The sequence below is a fragment of the Phyllobates terribilis genome, unplaced genomic scaffold (genome assembly GCF_046119375.1).
Source record: "Phyllobates terribilis strain yellow unplaced genomic scaffold, ASM4611937v1 Scaffold_7__3_contigs__length_470593459, whole genome shotgun sequence".
NCBI lineage: Eukaryota > Metazoa > Chordata > Amphibia > Anura > Dendrobatidae > Phyllobates > Phyllobates terribilis.
Genome location: NW_027362767.1, coordinates 431,948,371 through 431,961,917, shown reverse-complemented (window position 1 = coordinate 431,961,917; position 13,547 = coordinate 431,948,371). Strand labels below are relative to the sequence as shown.

Sequence of the window (13,547 nt, the reverse complement as noted above, 5' to 3'; positions counted from 1 at the left end):
CCCATAGTCTTTGCCTATGCCTTCCAAGCAAAAGCAGCCAAAAATGAGGACGGAGGAACTTGCAATGCCCCTTACAAGAGCCATGCAGTACATAGTAACATAGTTTTTAAGGTTGAAGGAAGACTAAGTCCATCTAGTTCAACCCATAGCCTAACATGTTGATCCAGAGGAAGGCAAAAAAACCCATGTGGCAAACACCAGCTCCACATTGGGGAAAAAAATTCCTTCCAGACTCCACATACGGCAATCAGACTAGTTCCCTGGATCAATGCCCTATCAAGGAATCTAGTATATATAACCTGTAATATTATACTTTTCAAGAAAGGCATCCAGGCCCTTCTTAAATTTTAACAGTGAATCACTCATTACAACATCATGCGGCAGAGAGCTCCATAGTCTCACTGCTCTTACAGTAAAGAATCCCCGTCTGTGATTATGATTAAACCTTCTTTCCTCCAGACATAGAAGATGCCCCCTTGTCCCTGTCTCTGGCCTCAGAGTAAAAAGATCAGTAGAAAGGTCTTTGTACTGTCCCCTTATATACTTGTACATAGTAGTAAGATCACCCCTAAGCCTTTGTTTTTCCAAAGTAAATAACCCCAAGTGTAATAACCTGTCTTGGTATTGCAGACCCCCCAGTCCTCTAATAACCTTGGTGGCTCTTCTCTGCACCCGCTCTAGTTCAGCTATGTCTTTCTTATACACCGGAGACCAGAACTGTACACAGTATTCTAAGTGTGGTCGCACTAGTGACTTGTATAGAGGTAAAATTATGTTCTCCTCATGAGCATCTATGCCTCTTTTAATGCATCCCATTATTTTATTTGCCTTTGCAGCAGCTGCCTGACACTGGCCACTAAACGTGAGCTTGTCGTCCACCAATACACCCAGGTCTTTTTCAGTTACAGTTTTGCCCAGTGTTTTACAATTAAGCATATAATTATACATTTTATTTCCTCTGCCCAAGTGCATTACCTTACATTTATCCCCATTAAAGCTCATTTGCCATTTATCAGCCCAAGCTTCTAGTTTACATAGATCCTCCTGTAATATAATATTGTCCTCCTCTGTATTGATTACCCTGCAGAGTTTAGTGTCATCTGCAAATATTGAAATATTACTCTGTATGCCCCCTACAAGGTCATTAATAAATATGTTGAAAAGAAGGGGGCCCAATACTGACCCCTGTGGTACCCCACTGTTAACTGAGACCCAGTCTGAGTGTTTTCCATTAATAACCACCCTTTGTTTCCTATCACTGAGCCAATTCTTAACCCACATTCATATATTTTCCCCTATCCTCATTGTTCTCATTTTATGTATCAACCTTTTGTGTGGAACCGTATCAAAAGCTTTTGAAAAGTCCATATACACAACATCCACTGCATTTCCTTGGTCCAGTCCAGAACTTGCCTCCTCATAAAAACTGATCAGATTAGTTTGACAGGAACGGTCCCTCGTAAACCCATGTTGATATTGGGTCATGAGGTTATTCTTCTTCAGATACTCTATTATAGCATCTCTTAGGAAATCCTCCAGGATTTTACCCACAGTAGAGGTTAAGCTTACTGGCCTATAGTTTCCAAGTTCAGTTTTTGTCCCCTTTTTGAATATTGGCACCACATTTGCTATACGCCAGTCCTGTGGTACAGACCCTGTTATTATGGAATCTTTAAAGATTAAAAATAATGGTCTATCTATGACGTTACTTAATTCCTGCAGTACTCGCGGGTGTATCCCATCCGGGCCCGGGGATTTGTCAACTTTAGTGATGTTTAGACGCCGCCGTACTTCCTGCTGGGTTAAGCAAGTGACATTTAATGGAGAATTTTTGTCATCACTGATCAGGTTTTCTGTCATGCGATTTTCTTGTGTAAATACGGTTGAAAAAAAATCATTTAGCATATTGGCTTTTTCCTCATCCTCATCCACCATTTCACCCAGACTATTTTTAAGGGGGCCAACACTATCATTTTTTAGTTTTTTACTATTTATTCCCATTATTGGGGAGTGGGTCTCCCATAGTCTTTGCCTATGCCTTCCAAGCAAAAGCTGCCAAAAATTAGGACGGAGGAACTTGCAATGCTGGTAACACGGACCACGGTCACCCTGGTGGTATAGTGGTTGTGGAGGCTGAGGATAAGGAGAAGAGCAAAAAACAGCCAAAATGAGGAAGCGTATACCATGTGTGGGTGTGAGACGGTGCATGGGAATACACCTCCTGAAATAACACAGTGGATTTGACTTTGTTACTCTGCGGTCATTTGGTGGTGATGAGAAGTCTGGCCCAATCCAGCCCTTGTTCATTTTGATAAGGGTCAGCTTGTCAGCATTGTCAGCTGACAGGCGAGTGCGCTTATCAGTTATAATTCCCCCAACAGTACTAAAAACACGCTCCGATAACACGCTAACGGCAGGGCAGGCCAGGACCTCCAAGGCGTACAGAGCAAGTTCATTCCAAGTGTCCAGCTTGGATACCCAATAATTAAAAGACACAGAGGAATCACGGAGGATGCTGGTACGGTCGGCAAGGTACTCCATCACCATCTTTTGAAACATTCCACTCCTTGTGAGAGTACCCCACGCCTCAGGGCCTGTAAGCTGGGCGGGTCTCAGAAAACTGTCCCAGATCGTTGACAGTGTTCCCCTACCTCTGCTGGATAGGAGTTGCATCTCTCTCGCCTGTACGCCTTGGTTGGGCAACGAACTGTGACCTCTGCCGCTAGCGTGTTCAGATGGGAATTTTTTTTAACAGTTCTGCAGCAAGGGCCTTTTGGTACTGCCCCAATTTTGTAGACCTCTCCACCTCAGGAATAAGAGAGTGAAAGTTCTCCGTGTAGCGGGGGTCTAAAAGTGTCACCAACCAGTAATCACTGTCACCCAACATTTTGACAACGCGAGGGTCACGGTTAAGGCAGCGTAACATAAAGTCAGCCATGCGTGCTAGACTGGTAACGGGCAAGACTTTTGTGTCCTCACCAAGATGATGACTGACCATGCTCTCCTCCTCCTCCTCCCCCCTGCCCTCAGGCCACCCACGCTGAACCGACGGTATGACAGTTGTACAGGTACTACCGTCTACGGCGCATGATACCAGCTCCTGTTCTTCCTCCTCCTCCTCTTCCTCATTGTCCCCCAATGCATGTTGGAATGAGATGAGGCTGGGCTGTGTTTAATCGCCCGCTACGGCTTCTTGATCCATCTCATCATACTCTGGCTGCAATGCCTCCTCTTTAATTCTCTGCAAAGAGCATTGCAAAAGACAGACAAGTGGGATGCTGACGCTAATGATGGCGTCATCGCCACTCACCATCTTGGTGGACTCCCCAAAGTTTGTCAGGATGGTACATATGTCAGACATCAAGGTCCACTCATGAGGTCTTATGTGTGGAGTCTGACATGAATATCGACGGCCTTGTTGCAGCTGGTACTCCACAACTGCTCTCTTCTGCTCACAAATCCTTTGCAACACGTGGAGGGTAGAGTTCCAACGTGTGGGGACATCACACACCAGTCAGTGTGCCGAAAGCTGCAAACACTGCTGCAACACAGCAAGGGCGGCGGAAGCTGTAGCCGAGTTCCGAAAATGAGCTGACAGGCGGCGTACTTTGACAAGCAGATCTGGCAGCTCGGGGTACGATTTAAGAAACCGCTGAACCACGAGGTTAAGCACATGAGCCAGGCATGGTACGTGTGTGATCTTGCCTCGCCTCAGAGCCGCCACCAGGTTACGGCCATTGTCACACACAACCATGCCTGGATGTAGGTTCAGCGGTCTCAGCCACAGATCTGCCTGCTCTTTCATAGCTGTCCACAACTCACAAACAGTGTGAGGTTTATCACCTAAGCTTATGAGTTTCAGCACAGCCTGTTGCCGCTTGGCTGAGGAAGCACTGCAGTGCTTCCAGCTTGTAACTGATGTGGTGGTATCTGAGATGGAGGCTGAACATGAGAAGGAGGAGGAGGATGCGCAGGAGCTGTACACTGTGGGGGAAACTCTGACTGACATAGGGCCCGCAATCCTCGGTGTGGGGAGGATGTGTTCCGTCCCAAGGTCCGACTGGGCTTCCACTATGTTTACCCAGTGTGCCGTCAGGGAGATGTATCATCCCTGGCCACAAGCACTTGTCCACGTGTCCGTTGTCAGGTGGACTCTCCCAGTAACTGCGTTGCTGAGGGCACGGCAGTTGTTTTGGGACACGTGCTTGTGTAATGCGGGGATGGCACAATAGTGTCGGCTGGGGACCGAGTACCGAGGGACGGCCACCGCCATAAGGTTGCGGAAGGATTCCGTCTCCACCAGCCTAAAAGGCAGCATTTCCAACGCAAGCAGTCGTGAAATGTGCGAATTTAGGACTGTGGCCTGTGGGGCGTTGGCTGCGAATTTCCGCTTTCGTTCAAAGGTCTGGGATATGGACAATTGAACGCTGCGGTGGGACGTGGACGTTGATGCTGTTTCTTGAGAAACTGCCATAACAAGTGAAGACTGAGAGGAGGGGGCATCTTTGCATGCAGTATGGACAGGGGATTGCCTTGCACGCACAACATGGGGTTCTCTTACACGCACAACAGCGGAAGAAGCAGTGGTGACACCCGCTGACACTGGTCGTGGACCCTGGGGTTCGCCCCACAAAGTCGGGTGCTTTGCTGACATGTGCCTGATCATGCTGGTGGTGGCCAGGCTGGTAGTTTTGTCACCCCTGCTGCTGCTGGCCTGGCAGGTGGTACAAATGGCTTTTTTGGGGTTATCAGCAGAGTCTTTAAAAAAATTCCAGACTCTGGAAGACCTACCGGTTGTACTGGCAACGTCCCTCGTGTTGTTGTTACGGGGCTCGGTTCCCGCCTTCTGTCTGCGGCCACCACACTGCTTCTTCCTGCCTGTTGGGGTACTCTGCCTCCCTCCCCCTGTGTGCTGCTGGCCTCGCTCTGCGTGTCCTCCTGCCACGTTGGGTCAGTTACTAGATCATCCACCACCTCCTCCTCTTTCACTTCAGCACCACGATCCTCCTCCTCACTTCGTGGCAATTGTGATCGTCCACCTCTTGTGACAAATTGCCAGCATCGCCTTACTGTGGCCGTGGCTGTTCAAATATTTGGCCATCGCTACATGGGATCTCCTCTTCCACAACTTCAAGCGGAACAGGCGAGGGGCCCAAATATGGAAATGGACCAGTGAACAGCTCTTCAGAGTGTCCAACTGTGGGATCAGTTGCTGTCTGGCGAAACTCGGCATGGTGGGAGGAAGGAGCATCAGGGTGAGGAGGAGTATGCGGTCGAGACTCATGGCTACTAAGACTTGACCGTGTGGAAGACAGACCGGAGGTGGTGGTGCTCAGGTAACTGGAAGTATTATCTGCTATTCAATTAATAACCTGTTCACACTGATCAGTTCGCAATACTGGTGTTGTTGTGTGCTTCCCTAGTAATTCGGTCAAGAACTGCGAGCGAGACGATGTGGCTGTTGGTTGTGGCACATTTTCACCTTGGCCACGGCCCTGTCCTCTACATGCACCATCACCAGAACGTCCAGTTCCACGTTCCTTGCCACGCGCCTTGCCCATTGTAAATGAAGTAAAATAGCTTACACTCGCACTATCAATGGAAAAAGGGTAATAAAAAGGAGATTAGAACAGTGGAAGAGGAAAACCACAGTTCTATTTCTCTGGCCTACACCACAATCTTGTAAACAGATATATTTGTGTCTGAAAAGTCAGCGAGACACTCAAACTGTTTTTTTTTTATGTAAAAAAGGCAAAAAAGTGGATAATACAGAGATTTGAACCGTGGAACTGCAAAACCACAGTTCTAGTTATCTGGCCGAAACCAGACTCTTTTAAACAAATATATTTGTGTCTGAACACTCACAGACACACTCAATTTTTTTTGGGGGGGGGAATACCAAAAGGTTAATAAGACGGGTATTTGCACAGTCAGACTGAGGGGAAAAAAAAAAAAGAGGATTTAGATGAAAAAAAAAGGATTTTTCCTGGCCCCTGAGACCTGGGGATAAGTCTAGCAATTTGAGCAGGAGCAGCACACAGGACTGTAATGCAGTGTTTGTTGGTATAACCACTGCGTCTCCTATACAGCCTGCCTGCCTGCCTGATATCTGGGATGGATATTAGTCCTCAGAAGGACTGTTTGTTTGATTTGGCAGCCTTTAGAGACCCTACACTACCTATTTTGCAGTATAAATCTCTCCCTACCTCAGCAGCACTGTCCCTACACTGTCTGATCTGGAGCGACTGTGTCCAAGATGGCGATGCCCGGTTTTAAATACTCGAGGTGACGCTGTGCGGCCAGCCAATCACTGTAATGCCCACAACCAACATGGCTGCGGCATTACAGTGACTGGCTGGCAATCCCTGCATGTTCATTGGCTCTGTAAAGAGCGCCAAACATGCAGGGCGGAGACCCGAGCTCCCGCCCGAGTAACCCGGAAATGCTCGGTGCTCGCCGAACTTCCCGAGTAGTGAGATGCTCGAGTGAGTACCGAGCAGCGTCGAGCATGTTCGCTCAACACTAATAATAACTGAACCCTTTGACCAGTGTCATTGATGCTGAGAGGATTTTGCAGATCATCGCAGATTCCATCATTCATGTACAATCTTCACCCCGGGGTGATCACTGGGAAAGTGATAGATCTCCCGGTATCCTCTCCCCTATGGACCTGTCCCGGCAGCAGACGGCGGGGCTGCGGTGCGCGACAGTGATAGATCTTCCGGTATCCTCTTCCCTATGGACCTGTCCCGACAGCAGACGGCGGGGCTGCGGTGCTGAGCGCTCACCTCTCCTCTCCAGATCTCTCCCGTTCTCCACATATTTCTGCAGCAACATGATACATTCATTCTCCAGATAATTCATGTATCTCTCCCCCGCTTGTACTTCTGGACTATTGATTCGCTGTGTGGTGATCTGCGCCTGCGCCATGGTGGGGACATATGTCCATGTCTGTGTGTCCAGAGCCATAAACTCTCTCCCGTCATATCTGTGCTGCTCATATCCTGTGATGGAGCCGTCATCTCTCCGCTCACAGCCATGAATCACCTGGTGAACATGGAAACCTGCAGACAACACAGGGACAAGTTACATAGAACACATATATAATGTATGTACAGTGATATGTACGATGTGTGACATGTTACATAGAGCACATATATAATGTATGTACAGTGATATGTACGATGTGTGACATGTTACATAGAGACATATATAATGTATGTACAGTGATATGTACGATATATGACATGTTACATAGAACACATATATAATGTATGTACAGTGATATGTACGATGTGTGACATGTTACATAGAGACATATATAATGTATGTACAGTGATATGGACGATGTGTGACATGTTACATAGAGCACATATATAATGTATGTACAGTGATATGTACGATATATGACATGTTACATAGAGACATATATATAATGTATGTACAGTGATATGTACGATATATGACATGTTACATAGAGACATATATATAATGTATGTACAGTGATATGTACGATGTGTGACATGTTACATAGGGCACATATATAATGTATGTACAGTGATATGTACGATATATGACATGTTACATAGAGACATATATAATGTATGTACAGTGATATGTACGATGTGTGACATGTTACATAGAGCACATATATAATGTATGTACAGTGATATGTACGATATATGACATGTTACATAGAGCACATATATAATGTATGTACAGTGATATGTACGATGTGTGACATGTTACATAGAGGCATATATAATGTATGTACAGTGATATGGACGATGTGTGACATGTTACATAAGGCACATATATAATGTATGTACAGGGATATGTACGATGTGTGACATGTTACATAGGGCACATATATAATGTATGTACAGTGATATGTACGATGTGTGACATGTTACATAGGGCACATATATAATGTATGTACAGTGATATGTACGATGTGTGACATGTTACATAGGGCACATATATAATGTATGTACAGGGATATGTACGATGTGTGACATGTTACATAGAGCACATATATAATGTATGTACAGTGATATGTACGATGTGTGACATGTTACATAGGGCACATATATAATGTATGTACAGTGATATGTACGATGTGTGACATGTTACATAGGGCACATATATAATGTATGTACAGGGATATGTACGATGTGTGACATGTTACATAGAGCACATATATAATGTATGTACAGTGATATGTACGATGTGTGACATGTTACATAGGGCACATATATAATGTATGTACAGGGATATGTACGATGTGTGACATGTTACATAGAGCACATATATAATGTATGTACAGTGATATGTACGATGTGTGACATGTTACATAGAGCACATATATAATGTATGTACAGTGATATGGACGATGTGTGACATGTTACATAGGGCACATATATAATGTATGTACAGTGATATGTACGATGTGTGACATGTTACATAGGGCACATATATAATGTATGTACAGGGATATGTACGATGTGTGACATGTTACATAGAGCACATATATAATGTATGTACAGTGATATGTACGATGTGTGACATGTTACATAGAGCACATATATAATGTATGTACAGTGATATGGACGATGTGTGACATGTTACATAGGGCACATATATAATGTATGTACAGTGATATGTACGATGTGTGACATGTTACATAGAGCACATATATAATGTATGTACAGTGATATGTACGATGTGTGACATGTTACATAGAGCACATATATAATGTATGTACAGTGATATGGACGATGTGTGACATGTTACATAGGGCACATATATAATGTATGTACAGTGATATGTACGATGTGTGACATGTTACATAGGGCACATATATAATGTATGTACAGTGATATGTACGATGTGTGACATGTTACATAGGGCACATATATAATGTATGTACAGTGATATGTACGATGTGTGACATGTTACATAGAGCACATATATAATGTATGTACAGTGATATGTACGATGTGTGACATGTTACATAGGGCACATATATAATGTATGTACAGTGATATGTACTATGTGTGTGACATGTTACATAGAGCACATATATAATGTATGTACAGTGATATGTACTATGTGTGTGACATGTTACATAGGGCACATATATAATGTATGTACAGTGATATGTACGATGTGTGACATGTTACATAGGGCACATATATAATGTATGTACAGTGATATGTACGATGTGTGACATGTTACATAGAGCACATATATAATGTATGTACAGTGATATGTACGATGTGTGACATGTTACATAGGGCACATATATAATGTATGTACAGTGATATGTACGATGTGTGACATGTTACATAGAGCACATATATAATGTATGTACAGTGATATGTACGATGTGTGACATGTTACATAGGGCACATATATAATGTATGTACAGTGATATGTACGATGTGTGACATGTCACATAGAGCACATATATAATGTATGTACAGTGATATGTACTATGTGTGACATGTTACATAGGGCACATATATAATGTATGTACAGTGATATGTACGATGTGTGACATGTTACATAGAGCACATATATAATGTATGTACAGTGATATGTACGATGTGTGACATGTTACATAGAACACATATATAATGTATGTACAGTGATATGTACGATGTGTGACATGTTACATAGAGACATATATAATGTATGTACAGTGATATGTACGATGTGTGACATGTTACATAGAGACATATATAATGTATGTACAGTGATATGTACGATGTGTGACATGTTACATAGAGCACATATATAATGTATGTACAGTGATATGTATGATGTGTGTGACATGTTACATAGGGCACATATATAATGTATGTACAGTGATATGTACGATGTGTGACATGTTACATAGAGCACATATATAATGTATGTACAGTGATATGTACGATGTGTGACATGTTACATAGAGACATATATAATGTATGTACAGTGATATGTACGATGTGTGACATGTTACATAGAGCACATATATAATGTATGTACAGTGATATGTATGATGTGTGTGACATGTTACATAGGGCACATATATAATGTATGTACAGTGATATGTACGATGTGTGACATGTTACATAGAGACATTTATAATGTATGTACAGTGATATGTACGATGTGTGACATGTTACATAGAGACATATATAATGTATGTACAGTGATATGTACGATGTGTGACATGTTACATAGAGCAGATATATAATGTATGTACAGTGATATGTACGATGTGTGACATGTTACATAGAGACATTTATAATGTATGTACAGTGATATGTACGATGTGTGACATGTTACATAGAGCACATATATAATGTATGTACAGTGATATGTACGATGTGTGACATGTTACATAGAGCAGATATATAATGTATGTACAGTGATATGTACGATGTGTGTGACATGTTACATAGGGCACATATATAATGTATGTACAGTGATATGTACGATGTGTGACATGTTACATAGGGCACATATATAATGTATGTACAGTGATATGTACGATGTGTGACATGTTACATAGGGCACATATATAATGTATGTACAGTGATATGTACGATGTGTGACATGTTACATAGGGAACATATATAACGTATGTACAGTGATATGTACGATGTGTGACATGTTACATAGAGCACATATATAATGTATGTACAGTGATATGTACGATATGTGACATGTTACATAGAGCACATATATAATGTATGTACAGTGATATGTACGATGTGTGACATGTTACATAGGGCACATATATAATGTATGTACAGTGATATGTACGATGTGTGACATGTTACATAGAGACATATATAATGTATGTACAGTGATATGTACGATGTGTGACATGTTACATAGGGCACATATATAATGTATGTACAGTGATATGTACGATGTGTGACATGTTACATAAAGACATATATAATGTATGTACAGTGATATGTACGATGTGTGACATGTTACATAGGGCACATATATAATGTATGTACAGTGATATGTACGATGTGTGACATGTTACATAGAGCACATATATAATGTATGTACAGTGATATGTACGATGTGTGACATGTTACATAGGGCACATATATAATGTATGTACAGTGATATGTACGATGTGTGACATGTTACATAGAGACATATATAATGTATGTACAGTGATATGTACGATGTGTGACATGTTACATAGAGCACATATATAATGTATGTACAGTGATATGTACGATGTGTGACATGTTACATAGGGCACATATATAATGTATGTACAGTGATATGTACGATGTGTGACATGTTACATAGAGACATATATAATGTATGTACAGTGATATGTACGATGTGTGACATGTTACATAGAGCACATATATAATGTATGTACAGTGATATGGACGATGTGTGACATGTTACATAGGGCACATATATAATGTATGTACAGTGATATGTACGATGTGTGACATGTTACATAGAGCACATATATAATGTATGTACAGTGATATGTACGATGTGTGACATGTTACATAGAGCACATACATAATGTATGTACAGTGATATGTACGATGTGTGACATGTTACATAGAGCACATATATAATGTATGTACAGTGATATGTACGATGTGTGACATGTTACATAGAGCACATATATAATGTATGTACAGTGATATGTACGATATGTGACATGTTACATAGAGCACATATATAATGTATGTACAGTGATATGTACGATGTGTGACATGTTACATAGGGCACATATATAATGTATGTACAGTGATATGTACGATGTGTGACATGTTACATAGAGCACATATATAATGTATGTACAGTGATATGTACGATATGTGACATGTTACATAGAGCACATATATAATGTATGTACAGTGATATGTACGATGTGTGACATGTTACATAGGGCACATATATAATGTATGTACAGTGATATGTACGATATGTGACATGTTACATAGGGCACATATATAATGTATGTACAGTGATATGTACGATATGTGACATGTTACATAGAGCACATATATAATGTATGTACAGTGATATGTACGATATGTGACATGTTACATAGAGCACATATATAATGTATGTACAGTGATATGTACGATGTGTGACATGTTACATAGGGCACATATATAATGTATGTACAGTGATATGTACGATATGTGACATGTTACATAGAGCACATATATAATGTATGTACAGTGATATGTACGATGTGTGACATGTTACATAGGGCACATATATAATGTATGTACAGTGATATGTACGATGTGTGACATGTTACATAGAGCACATATATAATGTATGTACAGTGATATGTACGATGTGTGACATGTTACATAGAACACATATATAATGTATGTACAGTGATATGTACGATGTGTGACATGTTACATAGGGCACATATATAATGTATGTACAGTGATATGTACGATGTGTGACATGTTACATAGAGACATATATAATGTATGTACAGTGATATGTACGATGTGTGACATGTTACATAGAGACATATATAATGTATGTACAGTGATATGTACGATGTGTGACATGTTACATAGAGACATATATAATGTATGTACAGTGATATGTACGATGTGTGACATGTTACATAGGGCACATATATAATGTATGTACAGTGATATGTACGATGTGTGACATGTTACATAGAGACATATATAATGTATGTACAGTGATATGTACGATGTGTGACATGTTACATAGAGACATATATAATGTATGTACAGTGATATGTACGATGTGTGACATGTTACATAGGGCACATATATAATGTATGTACAGGGATATGTACGATGTGTGACATGTTACATAGAGCACATATATAATGTATGTACAGTGATATGTACGATGTGTGACATGTTACATAGAGACATATATAATGTATGTACAGTGATATGTACGATGTGTGACATGTTACATAGAGCACATATATAATGTATGTACAGTGATATGTACGATGTGTGACATGTTACATAGAGCACATATATAATGTATGTACAGTGATATGTACGATGTGTGACATGTTACATAGAGCACATATATAATGTATGTACAGTGATATGTACGATGTGTGACATGTTACATAGAGCACATATATAATGTATGTACAGTGATATGTACGATGTGTGACATGTTACATAGAGACATATATAATGTATGTACAGTGATATGTACGATGTGTGACATGTTACATAGAGCACATATATAATGTATGTACAGGGATATGTACGATGTGTGACATGTTACATAGAGCACATATATAATGTATGTACAGTGATATGGACGATGTGTGACATGTTACATAGGGCACATATATAATGTATGTACAGTGATATGTACGATGTGTGACATGTTACATAGAGCACATATATAATGTATGTACAGTGATATGTACGATGTGTGACATGTTACATAGAGCACATATATAATGTATGTACAGTGATATGTACGATGTGTGACATGTTACATAGAGACATATATAATGTATGTACAGTGAT

The 13,547-nt window shown here is 41.0% G+C and overlaps 1 protein-coding gene across 1 annotated transcript in view; it reads right to left on the bottom strand.

Annotated features, from left to right (window-relative positions):
- LOC141155251 (class I histocompatibility antigen, F10 alpha chain-like) overlaps positions 1-13,547 on the bottom strand; it is a 43,685-nt gene that overhangs the window by 7,711 nt on the left and 22,427 nt on the right. The window contains exon 3 of the mRNA XM_073642051.1: positions 6,789-7,064. Within this exon, the coding sequence (XP_073498152.1) occupies positions 6,789-7,064 (276 nt within the window). The remainder of the gene's footprint in view (positions 1-6,788; positions 7,065-13,547) is intronic.